Source organism: Ascaphus truei, chromosome 4, assembly GCF_040206685.1.
Source record: "Ascaphus truei isolate aAscTru1 chromosome 4, aAscTru1.hap1, whole genome shotgun sequence".
Lineage (NCBI taxonomy): Eukaryota > Metazoa > Chordata > Amphibia > Anura > Ascaphidae > Ascaphus > Ascaphus truei.
Window position 1 is genome coordinate 365703259 of NC_134486.1, and position 25316 is coordinate 365728574.

General features: G+C 51.6%; 1 protein-coding gene across 5 annotated transcripts in view; it reads right to left on the reverse strand.

Annotated features, from left to right (window-relative positions):
• The window catches only part of ROCK2 (Rho associated coiled-coil containing protein kinase 2), a 231759-nt gene that overhangs the window by 72181 nt on the left and 134262 nt on the right, over positions 1-25316 (reverse strand). For 4 of the 5 annotated variants that reach the window (XM_075598367.1, XM_075598365.1, XM_075598368.1 and 1 more), the window contains 2 exons: positions 17586-17649; positions 16952-17043 (listed from right to left, as the gene is read on the reverse strand). In XM_075598367.1, the coding sequence (XP_075454482.1) occupies positions 16952-17043; positions 17586-17649 (156 nt within the window). The remainder of the gene's footprint in view (positions 1-16951; positions 17044-17585; positions 17650-25316) is intronic. The other variant, XM_075598366.1, reaches the window with a different exon arrangement.

A 25316-nucleotide genomic window follows, 5' to 3' on the forward strand; every position in this document is an offset into this window, starting at 1 on the left:
CATTTAACACACGACTTCAACAGTAAAGCCTGAGGCATCGGAAACCGAGGGCAGGAAAAGAACACGGGCCGCAGAAAGTCATACGTGGGGTTTACCTCTTCATCCAGCTCCTTCATGGTCTTCTCCAAGCGAGAATTTACAGACCTAGGAAACGGGGCAAGCGCATGAATTATAATCAGAATCGTCCAAAGGGGCGATGTGCAACAAACTTTAGTTGTTAACCATATCCTCAAGAATCGCAGGACAGGATTAGCACGTCTAGCATTGCCATGAAACTTGGTGCAGCGCGAGTCTTCGCATGAATTGCTTATTCATATTGCAATGGGGAATAGCCTGAAGAAATGGTTAAGAAGCAGATGTCAGGGAGAGAGAAAGAGGCAGAGCGCGATATATAGAGAGGCAGAGCGCGATATATAGAGAGGCAGAGCGCGATATATAGAGAGGCAGAGCGCGAGATATAGAGAGGCAGAGCGCGAGATATAGAGAGGCAGAGCGCGAGATATAGAGAGGCAGAGCGCGATATATAGAGAGGCAGAGCGCGAGATATAGAGAGGCAGAGCGCGATATATAGAGAGGCAGAGCGCGATATATAGAGAGGCAGAGCGCGAGATATAGAGAGGCAGAGCGCGAGATATAGAGAGGCAGAGCGCGAGATATAGAGAGGCAGAGCGCGAGATAGAGAGAGGCAGAGCGCGAGATATAGAGAGGCAGAGCGCGAGATATAGAGAGGCAGAGCGCGATATATAGAGAGGCAGAGCGCGAGATATAGAGAGGCAGAGCGCGATATATAGAGAGGCAGAGCGCGATATATAGAGAGGCAGAGCGAGATATATAGAGAGGCAGAGCGCGATATATAGAGGCAGAGCGCGAGATATAGAGGCAGAGCGCGATATATAGAGAGGCAGAGCGCGATATATAGAGAGGCAGAGCGCGAGATATATAGAGAGAGGCAGAGCGCGATATATAGAGAGGCAGAGCGCGATATATAGGGAGGCAGAGCGCGATATATAGAGAGGCAGAGCGCGATATATAGAGAGGCAGAGCGCGATATATAGAGAGGCAGAGCACGAGGTATAGAGAGGCAGAGCGCGATATATAGAGAGGCAGAGCGCGATATATAGAGAGGCAGAGCGCGAGGTATAGAGAGGCAGAGCGCGATATATAGAGAGGCAGAGCGCGATATATAGAGAGGCAGAGCGCGATATATAGAGAGGCAGAGCGCGATATATAGAGAGGCAGAGCGCGATATATAGAGAGGCAGAGCGCGATATATAGAGAGGCAGAGCGCGATATATAGAGAGGCAGAGCGCGAGATATAGAGAGAGGCAGAGCGCGATATATAGAGAGGCAGAGCGCGATATATAGAGAGGCAGAGCGCGATATATAGAGAGGCAGAGCGCGATATATAGAGAGGCAGAGAGCGATATATAGAGAGGCAGAGCGCGATATATAGAGAGGCAGAGCGCGAGATATAGAGAGGCAGAGCGCGATATATAGAGAGGCAGAGCGCGATATATAGAGAGGCAGAGCGCGATATATAGAGAGGCAGAGCGCGAGATATAGAGAGGCAGAGCGCGATATATAGAGAGGCAGAGCGCGATATATAGAGAGGCAGAGAGCGATATATAGAGAGGCAGAGCGCGATATATAGAGAGGCAGAGCGCGATATATAGAGAGGCAGAGCGCGATATATAGAGAGGCAGAGCGCGAGATATAGAGAGGCAGAGCGCGATATATAGAGAGGCAGAGAGCGATATATAGAGAGGCAGAGCGCGATATATAGAGAGGCAGAGCGCGATATATAGAGAGGCAGAGCGCGAGATATAGAGATTCAGAGCGCGAGATATATAGAGAGGCAGAGCGCGATATATAGAGAGGCAGAGCGTGATATATAGAGGCAGAGCGCGATATATAGAGAGGCAGAGCGCGAGATATAGAGATTCAGAGCGCGAGATATATAGAGAGGCAGAGCGCGATATATAGAGAGGCAGAGCGTGATATATAGAGGCAGAGCGCGATATATAGAGAGAGGCAGAGCGCGATATATAGAGAGGCAGAGCGCGAGATATAGAGATTCAGAGCGCGAGATATATAGAGAGGCAGAGCGCGATATATAGAGAGGCAGAGCGCAATATATAGAGAGGCAGAGCGCGATATATAGAGGCAGAGCGCGATATATAGAGGCAGAGCGCGAGATATAGAGGCAGAGCGCGATATATAGAGAGGCAGAGCGCGAGATATAGAGAGGCAGAGCGCGATATATAGAGAGGCAGAGCGCGATATATAGAGAGGCAGAGCGCGATATATAGAGAGAGGCAGAGCGCGATATATAGAGAGGCAGAGCGCGATATATAGAGAGGCAGAGCGCGATATATAGAGAGGCAGAGCGCGATATATAGAGAGAGGCAGAGCGCGATATATAGAGAGGCAGAGCGCGATATATAGAGAGGCAGAGCGCGATATAGAGAGGCAGAGCGCGATATATAGAGAGGCAGAGCGCGATATATAGAGAGGCAGAGCGCGAGATATAGAGAGGCAGAGCGCGAGATATAGAGAGGCAGAGCGCGATATATAGAGGCAGAGCGCGAGATATAGAGATTCAGAGCGCGAGATATATAGAGAGGCAGAGCGCGATATATAGAGAGGCTGAGCGCAATATATAGAGAGGCAGAGCGCGATATATAGAGAGGCAGAGCGCGATATATAGAGAGGCAGAGCGCGATATATAGAGAGGCAGAGCACGATATATAGAGAGGCAGAGAGCGATATATAGAGAGGCAGAGCGCGATATATAGAGAGGCAGAGAGCGATATATAGAGAGGCAGAGCGCGAGATATAGGGAGGCAGAGCGCGATATATAGAGAGGCAGAGCGCGATATATAGAGAGGCAGAGAGCGATATATAGAGAGGCAGAGCGCGATATATAGAGAGGCAGAGCGCGATATATAGAGAGGCAGAGCGCGATATATAGAGAGGCAGAGCGCGAGATATAGAGAGGCAGAGCGCGATATATAGAGAGGCAGAGAGCGATATAGAGAGAGGCAGAGCGCGATATATAGAGAGGCAGAGCGCGATATATAGGGAGGCAGAGCGCGATATATAGAGAGGCAGAGCACGAGATATAGAGAGGCAGAGCGCGATATATAGAGAGGCAGAGAGCGATATATAGAGAGGCAGAGCGCGATATATAGAGAGGCAGAGCGCAATAAATTGAGAGGCAGAGCGCGATATATAGAGGCAGAGCGCGATATATAGAGGCAGAGCGCGATATATAGAGGCAGAGCGCGATATATAGAGGCAGAGCGCGATATATAGAGAGGCAGAGCGCGAGATATATAGAGGCAGAGCGCGATATATAGAGAGGCAGAGCGCGAGATATATAGAGAGGCAGAGCGCGAGATATAGAGAGGCAGAGCGCGATATATAGAGAGGCAGAGCGCGAGATATATAGAGGCAGAGCGCGATATATAGAGAGGCAGAGCGCGAGATATAGAGAGGCAGAGCGCGATATATAGAGAGGCAGAGCGCGATATAGAGAGGCAGAGCGCGATATATAGAGAGGCAGAGCGCGATATATAGAGAGGCAGAGCGCGAGATATAGAGAGGCAGAGCGCGATATATAGAGAGGCAGAGCGCGAGATATAGAGAGGCAGAGCGCGAGATATAGAGATTCAGAGCGCGAGATATATAGAGAGGCAGAGCGCGAGATATAGAGAGGCAGAGCGCGAGATATAGAGAGGCAGAGCGCGAGATATAGAGAGGCAGAGCGCGAGATATATAGAGGCAGAGCGCGATATATAGAGAGGCAGAGCGCGAGATATATAGAGAGGCAGAGCGCGAGATATAGAGAGGCAGAGCGCGATATATAGAGAGGCAGAGCGCGAGATATATAGAGGCAGAGCGCGATATATAGAGAGGCAGAGCGCGAGATATAGAGAGGCAGAGCGCGATATATAGAGAGGCAGAGCGCGATATAGAGAGGCAGAGCGCGATATATAGAGAGGCAGAGCGCGATATATAGAGAGGCAGAGCGCGAGATATAGAGAGGCAGAGCGCGATATATAGAGAGGCAGAGCGCGAGATATAGAGAGGCAGAGCGCGAGATATAGAGATTCAGAGCGCGAGATATATAGAGAGGCAGAGCGCGAGATATAGAGAGGCAGAGCGCGAGATATAGAGAGGCAGAGCGCGAGATATAGAGAGGCAGAGCGCGAGATATAGAGAGGCAGAGCGCGAGATATAGAGAGGCAGAGCGCGAGATATAGAGAGGCAGAGCGCGATATATAGAGGCAGAGCGCGATATATAGAGAGGCAGAGCGCGAGATATAGAGAGGCAGAGCGCGAGATATAGAGAGGCAGAGCGCGAGATATAGAGAGGCAGAGCGCGATATATAGAGAGGCAGAGCGCGATATATAGAGAGGCAAAGCGCGAGATATAGAGAGGCAGAGCGCGAGATATAGAGAGGCAGAGCGCGAGATATAGAGATTCAGAGCGCGAGATATATAGAGAGGCAGAGCGCGAGATATATAGAGAGGCAGAGCGAGAGATATAGAGAGAGGCAGAGCGCGATGTATAGAGAGGCTGAGCGCAATATATAGAGAGGCAGAGCGCGATATATAGAGAGGCAGAGCGCGATATATAGAGAGGCAGAGCGCGATATATAGAGAGGCAGAGCGCGATATATAGAGAGGCAGAGCGCGATATATAGAGAGGCAGAGCGCGATATATAGAGAGGCAGAGCGCGATATATAGAGAGGCAGAGCGCGATATATAGAGAGGCAGAGCGCGAGATATAGAGGCAGAGCGCGAGATATAGAGGCAGAGCGCGATATATAGAGAGGCAGAGCGCGATATATAGAGAGGCAGAGCGCGATATATAGAGAGGCAGAGCGCGATATATAGAGAGGCAGAGCGCGATATATAGAGAGGCAGAGCGCGATATATAGAGAGGCAGAGCGCGATATATAGAGGCAGAGCGCGATATATAGAGAGGCAGAGCGCGATATATAGAGAGGCAGAGCGCGATATATAGAGAGGCAGAGCGCGATATATAGAGAGGCAGAGCGCGATATATAGAGAGGCAGAGCGCGATATATAGAGAGGCAGAGCGCGATATATAGAGAGGCAGAGCGCGATATATAGAGAGGCAGAGCGCGATATATAGAGGCAGAGCGCGATATATAGAGGCAGAGCGCGATATATAGAGAGGCAGAGCGCGAGATATAGAGAGGCAGAGCGCGAGATATATAGAGAGGCAGAGCGCGATATATAGAGAGGCAGAGCGCGATATAGAGAGGCAGAGCGCGATATATAGAGAGGCAGAGCGCGATATATAGAGAGGCAGAGCGCGATATATAGAGAGGCAGAGCGCGATATATAGAGAGGCAGAGCGCGATATATAGAGGCAGAGCGCGATATATAGAGAGGCAGAGCGCGATATATAGAGAGGCAGAGCGCGATATATAGAGAGGCAGAGCGCGATATATAGAGAGGCAGAGCGCGATATATAGAGAGGCAGAGCGCGATATATAGAGAGGCAGAGCGCGATATATAGAGAGGCAGAGCGCGATATATAGAGAGGCAGAGCGCGATATATAGAGAGGCAGAGCGCGATATATAGAGAGGCAGAGCGCGATATATAGAGAGGCAGAGCGCGATATATAGAGAGGCAGAGCGCGATATATAGAGAGAGGCAGAGCGCGATATATAGAGAGAGGCAGAGCGCGAGATATAGAGAGGCAGAGCGCGAGATATAGAGAGGCAGAGCGCGAGATATAGAGAGGCAGAGCGCGAGATATAGAGAGGCAGAGCGCGATATATAGAGAGAGGCAGAGCGCGAGATATAGAGAGGCAGAGCGCGAGATATAGAGAGGCAGAGCGCGAGATATAGAGAGGCAGAGCGCGATATATAGAGAGGCAGAGCGCGATATATAGAGAGGCAGAGCGCAATATATAGAGAGGCAGAGCGCGATATATAGAGAGGCAGAGCGCGATATATAGAGAGGCAGAGCGCGATGTATAGAGATTCAGAGCGCGATATATAGAGAGGCAGAGCGCGATATATAGAGAGGCAGAGCGCGAGATATAGAGAGAGGCAGAGCGCGATATATAGAGAGGCAGAGCGCGATATATAGAGAGGCAGAGCGTGATATATAGAGAGGCAGAGCGAGAGATATAGAGAGGCAGAGCGCGATATATAGAGAGGCAGAGCGCGATATATAGAGAGGCAGAGCGCGATATATAGAGAGGCAGAGCGCGAGATATAGAGAGGCAGAGCGCGATATATAGAGAGGCAGAGCGCGATATATAGAGAGGCAGAGCGCGATATATAGAGAGGCAGAGCGCGATATATAGAGAGGCAGAGCGCGATATATAGAGAGAGGCAGAGCGCGAGATATAGAGAGGCAGAGCGCGAGATATAGAGAGGCAGAGCGCGAGATATAGAGAGGCAGAGCGCGAGATATAGAGAGGCAGAGCGCGATATATAGAGAGGCAGAGCGCGATATATAGAGAGGCAGAGCGCGATATATAGAGAGGCAGAGCGCGATATATAGAGAGGCAGAGCGCGATATATAGAGAGGCAGAGCGCGAGATATAGAGAGGCAGAGCGCGATATATAGAGAGGCAGAGCGCGATATATAGAGAGGCAGAGCGAGAGATATAGAGAGGCAGAGCGCGAGATATAGAGAGGCAGAGCGCGATATATAGAGGCAGAGCGCGAGATATAGAGAGGCAGAGCGCGATATATAGAGAGGCAGAGCGCGATATATATAGAGAGGCAGAGCGCGATATATAGAGAGAGGCAGAGCGCGAGATATAGAGAGGCAGAGCGCGAGATATAGAGAGGCAGAGCGCGAGATATAGAGAGGCAGAGCGCGAGATATAGAGAGGCAGAGCGCGATATATAGAGAGAGGCAGAGCGCGAGATATAGAGAGGCAGAGCGCGAGATATAGAGAGGCAGAGCGCGAGATATAGAGAGGCAGAGCGCGATATATAGAGAGGCAGAGCGCGATATATAGAGAGGCAGAGCGCAATATATAGAGAGGCAGAGCGCGATATATAGAGAGGCAGAGCGCGATATATAGAGAGGCAGAGCGCGATGTATAGAGATTCAGAGCGCGATATATAGAGAGGCAGAGCGCGATATATAGAGAGGCAGAGCGCGAGATATAGAGAGAGGCAGAGCGCGATATATAGAGAGGCAGAGCGCGATATATAGAGAGGCAGAGCGTGATATATAGAGAGGCAGAGCGAGAGATATAGAGAGGCAGAGCGCGATATATAGAGAGGCAGAGCGCGATATATAGAGAGGCAGAGCGCGATATATAGAGAGGCAGAGCGCGAGATATAGAGAGGCAGAGCGCGAGATATAGAGAGGCAGAGCGCGATATATAGAGAGGCAGAGCGCGATATATAGAGAGGCAGAGCGCGATATATAGAGAGGCAGAGCGCGATATATAGAGAGGCAGAGCGCGATATATAGAGAGAGGCAGAGCGCGAGATATAGAGAGGCAGAGCGCGAGATATAGAGAGGCAGAGCGCGAGATATAGAGAGGCAGAGCGCGATATATAGAGAGGCAGAGCGCGATATATAGAGAGGCAGAGCGCGATATATAGAGAGGCAGAGCGCGATATATAGAGAGGCAGAGCGCGATATATAGAGAGGCAGAGCGCGATATATAGAGAGGCAGAGCGCGAGATATAGAGAGGCAGAGCGCGATATATAGAGAGGCAGAGCGCGATATATAGAGAGGCAGAGCGAGAGATATAGAGAGGCAGAGCGCGAGATATAGAGAGGCAGAGCGCGATATATAGAGAGGCAGAGCGCGATATATAGAGAGGCAGAGCGCGATATATAGAGAGGCAGAGCGCGAGATATAGAGAGGCAGAGCGCGATATATAGAGGCAGAGCGCGATATATAGAGAGGCAGAGCGCGATATATAGAGAGGCAGAGCGCGATATATAGAGAGGCAGAGCGCGATATATAGAGAGGCAGAGCGCGATATATAGAGAGGCAGAGCGCGATATATAGAGAGGCAGAGCGCGAGATAGAGAGGCAGAGCGCGAGATATAGAGAGGCAGAGCGCGATATATAGAGAGGCAGAGCGCGATATATAGAGAGGCAGAGCGCGATATATAGAGAGGCAGAGCGCGATATATAGAGGCAGAGCGCGATATATAGAGAGGCAGAGCGCGATATATAGAGAGGCAGAGCGCGAGATATAGAGAGGCAGAGCGCAATATATAGAGGCAGAGCGCGATATATAGAGAGGCAGAGCGCGATATATAGAGAGGCAGAGCGCGATATATAGAGAGGCAGAGCGCGATATATAGAGAGGCAGAGCGCGATATATAGAGAGGCAGAGCGCGATATATAGAGAGGCAGAGCGCGATATATAGAGAGGCAGAGCGCGATATATAGAGAGGCAGAGCGCGATATATAGAGAGGCAGAGCGCGATATATAGAGGCAGAGCGCGATATATAGAGAGGCAGAGCGCGATATATAGAGAGGCAGAGCGCGAGATATAGAGAGGCAGAGCGCAATATATAGAGGCAGAGCGCGATATATAGAGAGGCAGAGCGCGATATATAGAGAGGCAGAGCGCGATATATAGAGAGGCAGAGCGCGATATATAGAGAGGCAGAGCGCGATATATAGAGAGGCAGAGCGCGATATATAGAGAGGCAGAGCGCGAGATATAGAGAGGCAGAGCGCGATGTATAGAGAGGCAGAGCGCGATATATAGAGAGGCAGAGCGCGAGATATAGAGAGGCAGAGAGCGATATATAGAGAGGCAGAGCGCGATATATAGAGAGGCAGAGCGCGAGATATAGAGAGGCAGAGCGCGATATATAGAGGCAGAGCGCGATATATAGAGGCAGAGCGCGAGATATAGAGAGGCAGAGCGCGATATATAGAGAGGCAGAGCGCGATATATAGAGAGGCAGAGCGCGATATATAGAGAGGCAGAGCGCGATATATAGAGAGGCAGAGCGCGATATATAGAGGCAGAGCGCGATATATAGAGAGGCAGAGCGCGATATATAGAGAGGCAGAGCGTGATATATAGAGAGGCAGAGCGCGATATATAGAGAGGCAGAGCGCGATATATAGAGAGGCAGAGCGCAATATATAGAGAGGCAGAGCGTGATATATAGAGAGGCAGAGCGCGATATATAGAGAGGCAGAGCGCGATATATAGAGAGGCAGAGCGCGATATATAGAGGCAGAGCGCGATATATAGAGAGGCAGAGCGCGATATATAGAGAGGCAGAGCGCGATATATAGAGAGGCAGAGCGCGAGGTATAGAGAGAGGCAGAGCGCGATATATAGAGAGGCAGAGCGCGATATATAGAGAGGCAGAGCGCGATATATAGAGAGGCAGAGCGCGATATATAGAGAGGCAGAGCACGATATATAGAGAGGCAGAGCGCGATATATAGAGAGAGGCAGAGCGCGAGATATAGAGAGGCAGAGCGCGAGATATAGAGAGGCAGAGCGCGATATATAGAGAGGCAGAGCGCGATATATAGAGAGGCAGAGCGCGATATATAGAGAGGCAGAGCGCAATATATAGAGAGGCAGAGCGCGATATATAGAGAGGCAGAGCGCGATATATAGAGAGGCAGAGCGCGATGTATAGAGATTCAGAGCGCGATATATAGAGAGGCAGAGCGCGATATATAGAGAGGCAGAGCGCGAGATATAGAGAGAGGCAGAGCGCGATATATAGAGAGGCAGAGCGCGATATATAGAGAGGCAGAGCGTGATATATAGAGAGGCAGAGCGAGAGATATAGAGAGGCAGAGCGCGATATATAGAGAGGCAGAGCGCGATATATAGAGAGGCAGAGCGCGATATATAGAGAGGCAGAGCGCGAGATATAGAGAGGCAGAGCGCGAGATATAGAGAGGCAGAGCGCGATATATAGAGAGGCAGAGCGCGATATATAGAGAGGCAGAGCGCGATATATAGAGAGGCAGAGCGCGATATATAGAGAGGCAGAGCGCGATATATAGAGAGAGGCAGAGCGCGAGATATAGAGAGGCAGAGCGCGAGATATAGAGAGGCAGAGCGCGAGATATAGAGAGGCAGAGCGCGATATATAGAGAGGCAGAGCGCGATATATAGAGAGGCAGAGCGCGATATATAGAGAGGCAGAGCGCGATATATAGAGAGGCAGAGCGCGATATATAGAGAGGCAGAGCGCGATATATAGAGAGGCAGAGCGCGAGATATAGAGAGGCAGAGCGCGATATATAGAGAGGCAGAGCGCGATATATAGAGAGGCAGAGCGAGAGATATAGAGAGGCAGAGCGCGAGATATAGAGAGGCAGAGCGCGATATATAGAGAGGCAGAGCGCGATATATAGAGAGGCAGAGCGCGATATATAGAGAGGCAGAGCGCGAGATATAGAGAGGCAGAGCGCGATATATAGAGGCAGAGCGCGATATATAGAGAGGCAGAGCGCGATATATAGAGAGGCAGAGCGCGATATATAGAGAGGCAGAGCGCGATATATAGAGAGGCAGAGCGCGATATATAGAGAGGCAGAGCGCGATATATAGAGAGGCAGAGCGCGAGATAGAGAGGCAGAGCGCGAGATATAGAGAGGCAGAGCGCGATATATAGAGAGGCAGAGCGCGATATATAGAGAGGCAGAGCGCGATATATAGAGAGGCAGAGCGCGATATATAGAGGCAGAGCGCGATATATAGAGAGGCAGAGCGCGATATATAGAGAGGCAGAGCGCGAGATATAGAGAGGCAGAGCGCAATATATAGAGGCAGAGCGCGATATATAGAGAGGCAGAGCGCGATATATAGAGAGGCAGAGCGCGATATATAGAGAGGCAGAGCGCGATATATAGAGAGGCAGAGCGCGATATATAGAGAGGCAGAGCGCGATATATAGAGAGGCAGAGCGCGATATATAGAGAGGCAGAGCGCGATATATAGAGAGGCAGAGCGCGATATATAGAGAGGCAGAGCGCGATATATAGAGGCAGAGCGCGATATATAGAGAGGCAGAGCGCGATATATAGAGAGGCAGAGCGCGAGATATAGAGAGGCAGAGCGCAATATATAGAGGCAGAGCGCGATATATAGAGAGGCAGAGCGCGATATATAGAGAGGCAGAGCGCGATATATAGAGAGGCAGAGCGCGATATATAGAGAGGCAGAGCGCGATATATAGAGAGGCAGAGCGCGATATATAGAGAGGCAGAGCGCGAGATATAGAGAGGCAGAGCGCGATGTATAGAGAGGCAGAGCGCGATATATAGAGAGGCAGAGCGCGAGATATAGAGAGGCAGAGAGCGATATATAGAGAGGCAGAGCGCGATATATAGAGAGGCAGAGCGCGAGATATAGAGAGGCAGAGCGCGATATATAGAGGCAGAGCGCGATATATAGAGGCAGAGCGCGAGATATAGAGAGGCAGAGCGCGATATATAGAGAGGCAGAGCGCGATATATAGAGAGGCAGAGCGCGATATATAGAGAGGCAGAGCGCGATATATAGAGAGGCAGAGCGCGATATATAGAGGCAGAGCGCGATATATAGAGAGGCAGAGCGCGATATATAGAGAGGCAGAGCGTGATATATAGAGAGGCAGAGCGCGATATATAGAGAGGCAGAGCGCGATATATAGAGAGGCAGAGCGCAATATATAGAGAGGCAGAGCGTGATATATAGAGAGGCAGAGCGCGATATATAGAGAGGCAGAGCGCGATATATAGAGAGGCAGAGCGCGATATATAGAGGCAGAGCGCGATATATAGAGAGGCAGAGCGCGATATATAGAGAGGCAGAGCGCGATATATAGAGAGGCAGAGCGCGAGGTATAGAGAGAGGCAGAGCGCGATATATAGAGAGGCAGAGCGCGATATATAGAGAGGCAGAGCGCGATATATAGAGAGGCAGAGCGCGATATATAGAGAGGCAGAGCACGATATATAGAGAGGCAGAGCGCGATATATAGAGAGAGGCAGAGCGCGAGATATAGAGAGGCAGAGCGCGAGATATAGAGAGGCAGAGCGCGATATATAGAGAGGCAGAGCGCGATATATAGAGAGGCAGAGCGCGATATATAGAGAGGCAGAGCGCGATATATAGAGAGGCAGAGCGCGATATATAGAGAGAGGCAGAGCGCGAGATATAGAGAGGCAGAGCGCGAGATATAGAGAGGCAGAGCGCGATATATAGAGAGGCAGAGCGCGATATATAGAGAGGCAGAGCGCGATATATAGAGAGGCAGAGCGCGATATATAGAGAGGCAGAGCGCGATATATAGAGAGAGGCAGAGCGCGAGATATAGAGAGGCAGAGCGCGAGATATAGAGAGGCAGAGCGCGATATATAGAGAGGCAGAGCGCGATATATAGAGAGGCAGAGCGCGATATATAGAGAGGCAGAGCGCGATATATAGAGAGGCAGAGCGCGATATATAGAGAGGCAGAGCGCGAGATATAGAGAGGCAGAGCGCGATATATAGAGAGGCAGAGAGCGCGATATATAGAGAGGCAGAGCGCGATATATAGAGAGGCAGAGCGCGATATATAGAGAGGCAGAGCGCGAGATATAGAGAGGCAGAGCGCGATATATAGAGAGGCAGAGCGCGAGATATATAGAGAGGCTGAGCGCAATATATAGAGAGGCAGAGAGCGATATATAGAGAGGCAGAGCGCGATATATAGAGAGGCAGAGAGCGATATATAGAGAGGCAGAGCGCGAGATATAGAGAGGCAGAGCGCGATATATAGAGAGGCAGAGCGCGAGATATAGAGAGGCAGAGCGCGATATATAGAGAGACAGAGCGCGATATATAGAGAGGCAGAGCGCGATATATAGAGAGGCAGAGCGCGATATATAGAGAGGCAGAGCGCGATATATAGAGAGAGGCAGAGCGCGATATATAGAGAGGCAGAGCGCGATATATAGAGAGGCAGAGCGCGATATATAGAGAGGCAGAGCGCCAGATATAGAGAGGCAGAGCGCGATATATAGAGAGGCAGAGAGCGATATATAGAGAGGCAGAGCGCGATATATAGAGAGGCAGAGCGCGATATATAGAGAGGCAGAGCGCGATATATAGAGAGGCAGAGCGCGAGATATAGAGAGGCAGAGCGCGATATATAGAGAGGCAGAGCGCGAGATATAGAGATTCAGAGCGCGAGATATAGAGAGGCAGAGCGCGATATATAGAGAGAGGCAGAGCGCGATATATAGAGAGGCAGAGCGCGATATATAGAGAGGCAGAGCGAGATATATAGAGAGGCAGAGCGCGATATATAGAGAGGCAGAGCGCGAGATATAGAGAGGCAGAGCACGATATATAGAGAGGCAGAGCGCGATATATAGAGAGGCAGAGCGCGATATATAGAGAGGCAGAGCGCGATATATAGAGAGGCAGAGCGCGAGATAGAGAGGCAGAGCGCGATATATAGAGAGGCAGAGGGCGATATATAGAGAGGCAGAGCGCGAGATATAGAGGCAGAGCGCGATATATAGAGAGGCAGAGCGCGAGATATAGAGAGAGGCAGAGCGCGATATATAGAGAGGCAGAGCGCGAGATAGAGAGGCAGAGCGCGATATATAGAGAGGCAGAGCGCGATATATAGAGAGGCAGAGCGCGAGATATAGAGAGGCAGAGCGCGATATATAGAGAGGCAGAGCGCGAGATATAGAGAGGCAGAGCGCGATATATAGAGAGGCAGAGCGCGATATATAGAGAGGCAGAGCGCGATATATAGAGAGGCAGAGCGCGATATATAGAGAGGCAGAGCGCGATATATAGAGAGGCAGAGCGCGATATATAGAGAGGCAGAGCGCGATATATAGAGAGGCAGAGCGCGATGTAAAGAGAGGCAGAGCGCGATATATAGAGAGGCAGAGCGCGATATATAGAGAGAGGCAGAGCGCGATATATAGAGAGGCAGAGCGCGAGATATAGAGAGGCAGAGCGCGAGATATAGAGAGGCAGAGCGCGAGATATAGAGAGGCAGAGCGCGATATATAGAGGCAAAGCGCGATATATAGAGAGGCAGAGCGCGAGATATAGAGAGGCAGAGCGCGATATATAGAGAGGCAGAGCGCGATATAGAGAGAGGCAGAGCACGATATATAGAGAGGCAGAGCGCGAGATATAGAGAGGCAGAGCGCGAGATATAGAGAGGCAGAGCGCGATATATAGAGAGGCAGAGCGCGAGATATAGAGAGGCAGAGCGCGATGTATAGAGAGGCAGAGCGCGATATATAGAGAGGCAGAGCGCGAGATATAGAGAGGCAGAGCGCGAGATATAGAGAGGCAGAGCGCGATATATAGAGAGGCAGAGCGCGATATATAGAGAGGCAGAGCGCGATATATAGAGAGGCAGAGCGCGATATATAGAGAGGCAGAGAGCGATATATAGAGGCAGAGCGCGAGATATAGAGAGGCAGAGCGCGATATATAGAGAGGCAAAGCGCGATATATAGAGAGGCAGAGCGCGAGATATAGAGAGGCAGAGCGCGATATATAGAGAGGCAGAGCGCGATATATAGAGAGGCAGAGCGCGAGATATAGAGAGGCAGAGCGCGATATATAGAGGCAGAGCGCGAGATATAGAGAGCAGAGCGCGATATATAGAGAGGCAGAGCGCGAAATATAGAGAGGCAGAGCGCGATGTATATAGAGGCAGAGCGCGAGATATAGAGAGGCAGAGCGCGATATATAGAGAGGCAGAGCGCGAGATATAGAGAGGCAGAGCGCGAGATAGAGAGAGGCAGAGCACGATATATAGAGGCAGAGCGCGATATATAGAGAGGCAGAGCGCGATATATAGAGAGGCAGAGCGCGAGATAGAGAGAGGCAGAGCACGATATATAGAGGCAGAGTGCGATATATAGAGAGGCAGAGCGCGATATATAGAGAGGCAGAGCGCGATATATAGAGGCAGAGCACGATATATAGAGAGGCAGAGCGCGAGATATAGAGAGGCAGAGCGCGAGATAGAGAGAGGCAGAGCACGAGATATAGAGAGGCAGAGCGCGATATATAGAGAGGCAGAGCGCGATATATAGAGAGGCAGAGCGCGAGATATAGAGAGGCAGAGCGCGATATATAGAGGCAGAGCGCGAGATATAGAGAGGCAGAGCGCGATATATAGAGAGGCAGAGCGCGAGATATAGAGAGGCAGAGCGCAATATATAGAGAGGCAGAGCGCGAGATATAGAGAGGCAGAGCGCGAGATAGAGAGAGGCAGAGCACGATATATAGAGGCAGAGCGCGAGATATAGAGAGGCAGAGCGCGATATATAGAGAGGCAGAGCGCGATATATAGAGAGGCAGAGCGCGATATATAGAGAGGCAGAGCGCGATATATAGAGAGGCAGAGCGCGATATATAGAGGCAGAGCGCGAGATATAGAGAGGCAGAGCGCGATATATAGAGAGGCAGAGCGCGAGATATAGAGAGGCAGAGCGCAATATATAGAGAGGCAGAGCGCGAGATATAGAGAGGCAGAGCGCGAGATAGAGAGAGGCAGAGCACGATATATAGAGGCAGAGCGCGAGATATAGAGAGGCAGAGCGCGATATATAGAGAGGCAGAGTGCGATATATAGAGAGGCAGAGCGCGATGTATAGAGAGGCAGAGCGCGATAATATATAGAGAGGCAGAGCGCGATATATAGAGAGGCAGAGCGCGATATATAGAGAGGCAGAGCGCGATAATATATAGAGAGGCAGAGCGCGATATATAGAGAGGCAGAGCGCGATATATAGAGGCAGAGCGAGATAATATATAGAGAGGCAGAGCGTGATATATAGAGAGGAAGAGCGCGACAGAGAGCGTGATAGAGAGAGATAGATAGAGAGTAATAGAGAGAGAGCGATAGAGAGAGAGCGAGAGAGAGCGATATAGAGAGAGCACGGCAGAGCAATAGATCTTGAGAAATGTCCTATAATAGGACAGAAACGTTGATCTTTGAATAAAACTTGTTTTCATTATATGGAGTTCCTGAGATTGCTTGTTTATCCCTATTTGTGTGTGTGTATAGCGAGAGAGACACAGAGAGAGAGAGAGAGAGAGAGAGAGAGAGAGACAGAGAGAGAGACAGAGACAAGGTGGGGGTCACAATGCAAGGACCATTGGCATTAAAGTGGTTAGATGTAATATACTTTGGCTTTTGTCATATCACAAACTTTTTGAAGTGTTATGGGGTCTGACGACAAATTCTGTGTGGTCTACAAAATAACGTTTGTCCCACCACTGGTGCACCACTCGCAATGACTTAAGCAACCAGCAGGTCGATCTAAGGCGCACCAGGCAAGTACACGTCCAGATATCACTCACTGACTGCTGTGAAGCGCTATATAACGATAGAACGATATACATACTTAATTAACTGGAAGCGCTAACTAAATAGCCCACAGGGCAAAATAAGTATACCTTTGGCAATGTTTCCGGTAACATAACAATTTAAAAACATGGAAAATCATATAATGAATGTCCTGATTCCAGCAGAACATGCAGGGAAACCCCAGGCATCACACGCCCCTTCCCCGCCATGTTACTAAGGCCAGGTCCCCGCAGGCTACTGCAGCGCCCGCTGTGGCGGACACTGCAGGGACAAGAGCCGCCCCTCAATGGGGCCGGGCCCGCTGTGAGAGGGGGGGCGGGGGAGGAGGGGGGCAGCGCGCCGAGTTTTTCAGGGATACCTGCCAATTGAGCTGGCCACGGGCGAGAGCGCTAGGCCACGCCCCCCAGCGGTTCAGCCAATGAGGGCGAACCTGCTGGGTGAAGTCACGGCCGCGCCCCCGTCACGCCCCCCCCTGTCTCTCCCCCTGCAGCTCACTGCAGACCGGGGGACTCAGCTGCACGCGCCACCTGCCTCGCAGACGCGCGTGCAGCGCAGGCAGCAGGGCCGCAGCCTCAGAGGCATAGACAGGTGGAATCCTGTTACCTGTACTTCTGTTCCAGCTCATCTTTGGCTTGCATCTCATTGTGAAGCTGCTCCTCCAGCTGATGAAGCTTTTTCTGTAATTGTGCCGACTGCTGCAGAGTAGAGGAAAGAAACATAACAATGAGATCAATTATTTGAATTTAATCTTTTAGCACTGTTCAATGTGTATATAGGCAGTGAGCTACACTTTACATATACTAAAGGCTGATGGAAGTATACAAAGCCCCAGACATACACAGGCAGTACTTGATGTTTACATAACGCAAATTGCCAATAAACTCTAGGTCAACAGTGTGATAACGATCCAGTCCAGGTTATAAATTCCAATTTGCGCAAACTGGCAAAGTATAGATACTTTTGTCTGCCTACTTTGCATTGTATCGCCCAATCGGGCAGGGCTCCTCAAGCTACCCCAACAGGTCAAGTTTTCAGGATCTCCCAGCTTCAGCACAGGTGGCTTAATCAGTGGATCAGTCAAAGACTGAGCCTCTGATTGAGCTACCTTTGCTGAAGCAGGGACTGGTTGAGCCACCTGTACTGAAGCTGGGCTATCCTGAAAACCTGACCTGTTGGGGGGGTTTTTAGGACTGGAGTTGAGCCCCCCTGCACTAAATCCCAGACTTGGTGCACCCACCTCTTTCATTGGCTGTTTGGGGGGATTGTTTTGTTCGCGGGTCTGGGAAGAGGCGCTTAGCAATCTGTGGAAAACATTCGCACAAAGTGGGAGGAAAAAAAGACATTAAACAGTTGCTGCTCATAAAAATACTCGGCCAAAGAAAGGATTATTCCTAAACAGTTTACGATGAGTTTGCAACAGAGAATGGCAGAATGAAGTATTTAGATTATGGTTTAGTCTCTAAACAATTATGTCATAAGTAGATAACAGTATATGCCTTGTTGCAAAGTAAACCATGGCTGGTGGGACAGGTTCATTTAGTCCACATTTTTCTCAGTAGAATAAAATAGCCCTTTTTAGGTATTATGTACTGGTCCAGTTGCACACAGATGTAGTGAGATTCTGTGCCCGGAGTCCGGTTGCACACAGATGTAGTGAGATTCTGTTCCCGGAGTCCGGTTGCACACAGATGTAGTGAGATTCTGTGCCCGGAGTCCGGTTGCACACAGATGTAGTGAGATTCTGTGCCCGGAAACCGGTTGCACACAGATGTAGTGAGATTCTGTGCCCGGAGTCCGGTTGCACACAGATGTAGTGAGATTCTGTGCCCGGAGTCCGGTTGCACACAGATGTAGTGAGATTCTGTGCCCGGAGTCCGGTTGCACACAGATGTAGTGAGATTCTGTGCCCGGAGTCCGGTTGCACACAGATGTAGTGAGATTCTGTGCCCGGAGTCCGGTTACACACAGATGTAGTGAGATTCTGTGCCCGGAGTCCGGTTACACACAGATGTAGTGAGATTCTGTGCCCGGAGTCCGGTTGCACACAGATGTAGTGAGATTCAGTGCCAGGCGTCCGGTTGCACACATGTAGTGAGATTCTGTGCCCGGAGTCCGGTTGCGCACACATGTAGTGAGATTCAGTGCCCGGAGTCCGGTTGCACACAGATGTAGTGAGATTCTGTGCCCGGAGTCCGGTTGCACACAGATGTAGTGAGATTCTGTGCCGGAGTCCGGTTGCACACAGATGTAGTGAGATTCTGTGCCCGGAGTCCGGTTGCACACAGATGTAGTGAGATTCTGTGCCCGGAGTCCGGTTGCACACAGATGTAGTGAGATTCTGTGCCCGGAGTCCGGTTGCACACAGATGTAGTGAGATTCTGTGCCCGGAGTCCGGTTGCACACAGATGTAGTGAGATTCTGTGCCCGGAGTCCGGTCGCACACAGATGTAGTGAGATTCTGTGCCCGGAGTCCGGTTGCACACAGATGTAGTGAGATTCTGTGCCCGGAGTCCGGTTGCACACAGATGTAGTGAGATTCTGTGCCCGGAGTCCGGTTGCACACAGATGTAGTGAGATTCTGTGCCCGGAGTCCGGTTGCACACAGATGTAGTGAGATTCAGTGCCAGGCGTCCGGTTGCACACAGATGTAGTGAGATTCTGTGCCCGGAGTCCGGTTGCGCACAGATGTAGTGAGATTCTGTGCCCGGAGTCCGGTTGCACACAGATGTAGTGAGATTCAGTGCCCGGAGTCCGGTTGCACACAGATGTAGTGAGATTCAGTGCCAGGCGTCCGGTTGCACACAGATGTAGTGAGATTCTGTGCCCGGAGTCCGGTTGCACACAGATGTAGTGAGATTCTGTGCCCGGAGTCCGGTTGCACACAGATGTAGTGAGATTCAGTGCCCGGAGTCCGGTTGCACACAGATGTAGTGAGATTCTGTGCCCGGAGTCCGGTTGCACACAGATGTAGTGAGATTCAGTGCCAGGCGTCCGGTTGCACACAGATGTAGTGAGATTCTGTGCCAGGCGTCCGGTTGCACACAGATGTAGTGAGATTCTGTGCCCGGAGTCCGGTTGCACACAGATGTAGTGAGATTCTGTGCCCGGAGTCCGGTTGCACACAGATGTAGTGAGATTCTGTGCCCGGAGTCCGGTTGCACACAGATGTAGTGAGATTCTGTGCCCGGAGTCCGGTTGCACACAGATGTAGTGAGATTCAGTGCCATGCGTCCGGGCACGTACAGATGTAGTGAGATTCTGTGCCAGGCGTCCGGTTGCACACAGATGTAGTGAGATTCTGTGCCAGGCGTCCGGTTGCACACAGATGTAGTGAGATTCTGTGCCAGGCGTCCGGTTGCACACAGATGTAGTGAGATTCAGTGCCATGCGTCCGGTCGCACACAGATGTAGTGAGATTCTGTGCCCGGAGTCCGGTTGCACACAGATGTAGTGAGATTCTGTGCCCGGAGTCCGGTCGCACACAGATGTAGTGAGATTCTGTGCCCGGAGTCCGGTTGCACACAGATGTAGTGAGATTCTGTGCCCGGAGTCCGGTTGCACACAGATGTAGTGAGATTCTGTGCCCGGAGTCCGGTTGCACACAGATGTAGTGAGATTCTGTGCCCGGAGTCCGGTTGCACACAGATGTAGTGAGATTCTGTGCCCGGAGTCCGGTTGCACACAGATGTAGTGAGATTCAGTGCCAGGCGTCCGGTTGCACACAGATGTAGTGAGATTCTGTGCCCGGAGTCCGGTTGCACACAGATGTAGTGAGATTCTGTGCCCGGAGTCCGGTTGCACACAGATGTAGTGAGATTCTGTGCCCGGAGTCCGGTTGCACACAGATGTAGTGAGATTCAGTGCCCGGAGTCCGGTTGCACACAGATGTAGTGAGATTCTGTGCCCGGAGTCCGGTTGCACACAGATGTAGTGAGATTCAGTGCCAGGCGTCCGGTTGCACACAGATGTAGTGAGATTCTGTGCCCGGAGTCCGGTTGCACACAGATGTAGTGAGATTCTGTGCCCGGAGTCCGGTTGCACACAGATGTAGTGAGATTCAGTGCCATTCGTCCGGGCACGTACAGATGTAGTGAGATTCTGTGCCCGGAGTCCGGTTGCACACAGATGTAGTGAGATTCAGTGCCATGCGTCCGGGCACGTACAGATGTAGTGAGATTCTGTGCCAGGCGTCCGGTTGCACACAGATGTAGTGAGATTCTGTGCCCGGAGTCCGGTTGCACACAGATGTAGTGAGATTCTGTGCCCGGAGTCCGGTTGCACACAGATGTAGTGAGATTCTGTGCCCGGAGTCCGGTTGCACACAGATGTAGTGAGATTCTGTGCCCGGAGTCCGGTTGCACACAGATGTAGTGAGATTCAGTGCCATGCGTCCGGGCACGTACAGATGTAGTGAGATTCTGTGCCCGGAGTCCGGTTGCACACAGATGTAGTGAGATTCTGTGCCCGGAGTCCGGTTGCACACAGATGTAGTGAGATTCAGTGCCAGGCGTCCGGTTGCACACAGATGTAGTGAGATTCTGTGCCCGGAGTCCGGTTGCACACAGATGTAGTGAGATTCAGTGCCATGCGTCCGGGCACGTACAGATGTAGTGAGATTCTGTGCCAGGCGTCCGGTTGCACACAGATGTAGTGAGATTCTGTGCCCGGAGTCCGGTTGCACACAGATGTAGTGAGATTCTGTGCCCGGAGTCCGGTTGCACACAGATGTAGTGAGATTCTGTGCCCGGAGTCCGGTTGCACACAGATGTAGTGAGATTCTGTGCCCGGAGTCCGGTTGCACACAGATGTAGTGAGATTCTGTGCCCGGAGTCCGGTTGCACACAGATGTAGTGAGATTCTGTGCCCGGAGTCCGGTTGCACACAGATATAGTGAGATTCTGTGCCCGGAGTCCGGTTGCACACAGATGTAGTGAGATTCTGTGCCCGGAGTCCGGTTGCACACAGATGTAGTGAGATTCTGTGCCCGGAGTCCGGTTGCACACAGATGTAGTGAGATTCTGTGCCCGGAGTCCGGTTGCACACAGATGTAGTGAGATTCTGTGCCCGGAGTCCGGTTGCACACAGATATAGTGAGATTCAGTGCCCGGAGTCCGGTTGCACACAGATGTAGTGAGATTCAGTGCCCGGAGTCCGGTTGCACACAGATGTAGTGAGATTCTGTGCCCGGATTCCGGTTGCGCACAGATGTAGTGAGATTCTGTGCCCGGAGTCCGGTTGCGCACAGATGTAGTGAGATTCTGTGCCCGGAGTCCGGTTGCGCACAGATGTAGTGAGATTCTGTGCCCGGAGTCCGGTTGCGCACAGATGTAGTGAGATTCTGTGCCCGGAGTCCGGTCGCACACAGATATAGTGAGATTCTGTGCCCGGAGTCCGGTCGCACACAGATGTAGTGAGATTCTGTGCCCGGAGTCCGGTCGCACACAGATGTAGTGAGATTCTGTGCCCGGAGTCCGGTCGCACACAGATGTAGTGAGATTCTGTGCCCGGAGTCCGGTTGCACACAGATGTAGTGAGATTCTGTGCCCGGAGTCCGGTTGCACACAGATATAGTGAGATTCAGTGCCCGGAGTCCGGTTGCACACAGATGTAGTGAGATTCTGTGCCCGGAGTCCGGTTGCACACAGATATAGGTGAGATTCTGTGCCCGGAGTCCGGTTGCACACAGATGTAGTGAGATTCTGTGCCCGGAGTCCGGTTGCACACAGATGCAGTGAGATTCTGTGCCAGGCGTCCGGTTGCACACAGATGTAGTGAGATTCAGTGCCCGGCGTCCGGTTGCACACAGATTTAGTGAGATTCAGTGCCAGGCGTCCGGTTGCACACAGATGTAGTGAGATTCAGTGCCAGGCGTCCGGTTGCACACAGATGTAGTGAGATTCTGTGCCCGGAGTCCGGTTGCACACAGATGTAGTGAGATTCTGTGCCCGGAGTCCGGTTGCACACAGATGTAGTGAGATTCTGTGCCCGGAGTCCGGTTGCACACAGATGTAGTGAGATTCTGTGCCCGGAGTCCGGTCGCACACAGATGTAGTGAGATTCTGTGCCCGGAGTCCGGTTGCACACAGATGTAGTGAGATTCTGTGCCCGGAGTCCGGTTGCACACAGATGTAGTGAGATTCTGTGCCCGGAGTCCGGTTGCACACAGATGTAGTGAGATTCTGTGCCAGGCGTCCGGTTGCACACAGATGTAGTGAGATTCAGTGCCAGGCGTCCGGTTGCACACAGATGTAGTGAGATTCAGTGCCCGGAGTCCGGTTGCAGACAGATGTAGTGAGATTCTGTGCCCGGAGTCCGGTTGCGCACAGATGTAGTGAGATTCTGTGCCCGGAGTCCGGTTGCGCACAGATGTAGTGAGATTCTGTGCCCGGAGTCCGGTTGCACACAGATGTAGTGAGATTCTGTGCCCGGAGTCCGGTTGCACACAGATGTAGTGAGATTCTGTGCCCGGAGTCCGGTTGCACACAGATGTAGTGAGATTCTGTGCCCGGAGTCCGGTTGCACACAGATGTAGTGAGATTCTGTGCCAGGCGTCCGGTTGCACACAGATGTAGTGAGATTCAGTGCCAGGCGTCCGGTTGCACACAGATGTAGTGAGATTCTGTGCCCGGAGTCCGGTTGCACACAGATGTAGTGAGATTCTGTGCCGGAGTCCGGTTGCACACAGATGTAGTGAGATTCTGTGCCCGGAGTCCGGTTGCACACAGATGTAGTGAGATTCTGTGCCCGGAGTCCGCTTGCGCACAGATGTAGTGAGATTCAGTGCCATGCGTCCGGTCGCACACAGATGTAGTGAGATTCTGTGCCCGGAGTCCGGTTGCACACAGATGTAGTGAGATTCAGTGCCCGGAGTCCGGTTGCACACAGATGTAGTGAGATTCTGTGCCCGGAGTCCGGTTGCACACACATGTAGTGAGATTCAGTGCCAGGCGTCCGGTTGCACACAGATGTAGTGAGATCCAGTGCCCGGAGTCCGGTTGCACACAGATGTAGTGAGATTCTGTGCCCGGAGTCCGGTTGCACACAGATGTAGTGAGATTCTGTGCCCGGAGTCCGGTTGCACACAGATGTAGTGAGATTCTGTGCCCGGAGTCCGGTTGCGCACAGATGTAGTGAGATTCTGTGCCCGGAGTCCGGTTGCGCACAGATGTAGTGAGATTCTGTGCCCGGAGTCCGGTTGCACACAGATGTAGTGAGATTCTGTGCCCGGAGTCCGGTTGCGCACAGATGTAGTGAGATTCAGTGCCATGCGTCCGGGCACGTACAGATGTAGTGAGATTCTGTGCCCGGAGTCCGGTTGCACACAGATGTAGTGAGATTCTGTGCCCGGAGTCCGGTTGCACACAGATGTAGTGAGATTCAGTGCCAGGCGTCCGGTTGCACACAGATGTAGTGAGATTCTGTGCCCGGAGTCCGGTTGCACACAGATGTACTGCACCGACACACTTTATTCGAGCAAATACCCGGTATGTACCTGGCAGATACCTGGAATGCGCCGCTCCTCACCTCTGACAAGCCCCGTTGCGTTTGCCTTCCCAGCCTGGGTTCATGCCTGGCTGATGGGCGGCTGATCTGTTAAATGATAATGATTAGGATTTAATAGGCTGCAATGCTTCGCATGTCTACCAGATGGCATAAATTCATGAATTGTAATGCAGTATATATATATATACTGTGCAGTATTGCAGCCAGCGGGAATAAAATGCTTCAATCCCTGCTTGGAAAATAACTCAATGCACTCGGGCAGAAAACAGTCACAAACCTCAATACACCCGGGTATACCCGAATTCGTGGGACTAGCCAAGCTCGAATAAAGTGTGTCGCCAGTGTAGTGAGATTCTGTGCCCGGAGTCCGGTTGCACACAGATGTAGTGAGATTCAGTGCCCGGAGTCCGGTTGCACACAGATGTAGTGAGATTCTGTGCCCGGAGTCCGGTTGCACACAGATGTAGTGAGATTCTGTGCCCGGAGTCCGGTTGCACACAGATGTAGTGAGATTCTGTGCCCGGAGTCCGGTTGCACACAGATGTAGTGAGATTCTGTGCCCGGAGTCCGGTTGCACACAGATGTAGTGAGATTCAGTGCCCGGCGTCCGGTTGCACACAGATGTAGTGAGATTCTGTGCCCGGAGTCCGGTTGCACACAGATGTAGTGAGATTCAGTGCCCGGAGTCCGGTTGCACACAGATGTAGTGAGATTCTGTGCCAGGCGTCCGGTTGCACACAGATGTAGTGAGATTCTGTGCCCGGAGTCCGGTTGCGCACAGATGTAGTGAGATTCTGTGCCCGGAGTCCGGTTGCACACAGATGTAGTGAGATTCTGTGCCCGGAGTCCGGTTGCGCACAGATGTAGTGAGATTCTGTGCCAGGCGTCCGGTTGCACACAGATGTAGTGAGATTCTGTGCCCGGCGTCCGGTTGCGCACAGATGTAGTGAGATTCTGTGCCCGGAGTCCGGTTGCACACAGATGTAGTGAGATTCTGTGCCCGGAGTCCGGTTGCACACAGATGTAGTGAGATTCTGTGCCCGGAGTCCGGTTGCACACAGATGTAGTGAGATTCTGTGCCCGGAGTCCGGACGCACACAGATGTAGTGAGATTCTGTGCCCGGAGTCCGGACGCACACAGATGTAGTGAGATTCTGTGCCCGGAGTCCGGTTGCACACAGATGTAGTGAGATTCTGTGCCCGGAGTCCGGTTGCACACAGATGTAGTGAGATTCTGTGCCCGGAGTCCGGTTGCACACAGATGTAGTGAGATTCTGTGCCCGGAGTCCGGTTGCACACAGATGTAGTGAGATTCTGTGCCAGGCGTCCGGTTGCACACAGATGTAGTGAGATTCAGTGCCAGGCGTCCGGTCGCACACAGATGTAGTGAGATTCTGTGCCCGGAGTCCGGTCGCACACAGATGTAGTGAGATTCTGTGCCCGGAGTTCGGTTGCACACAGATGT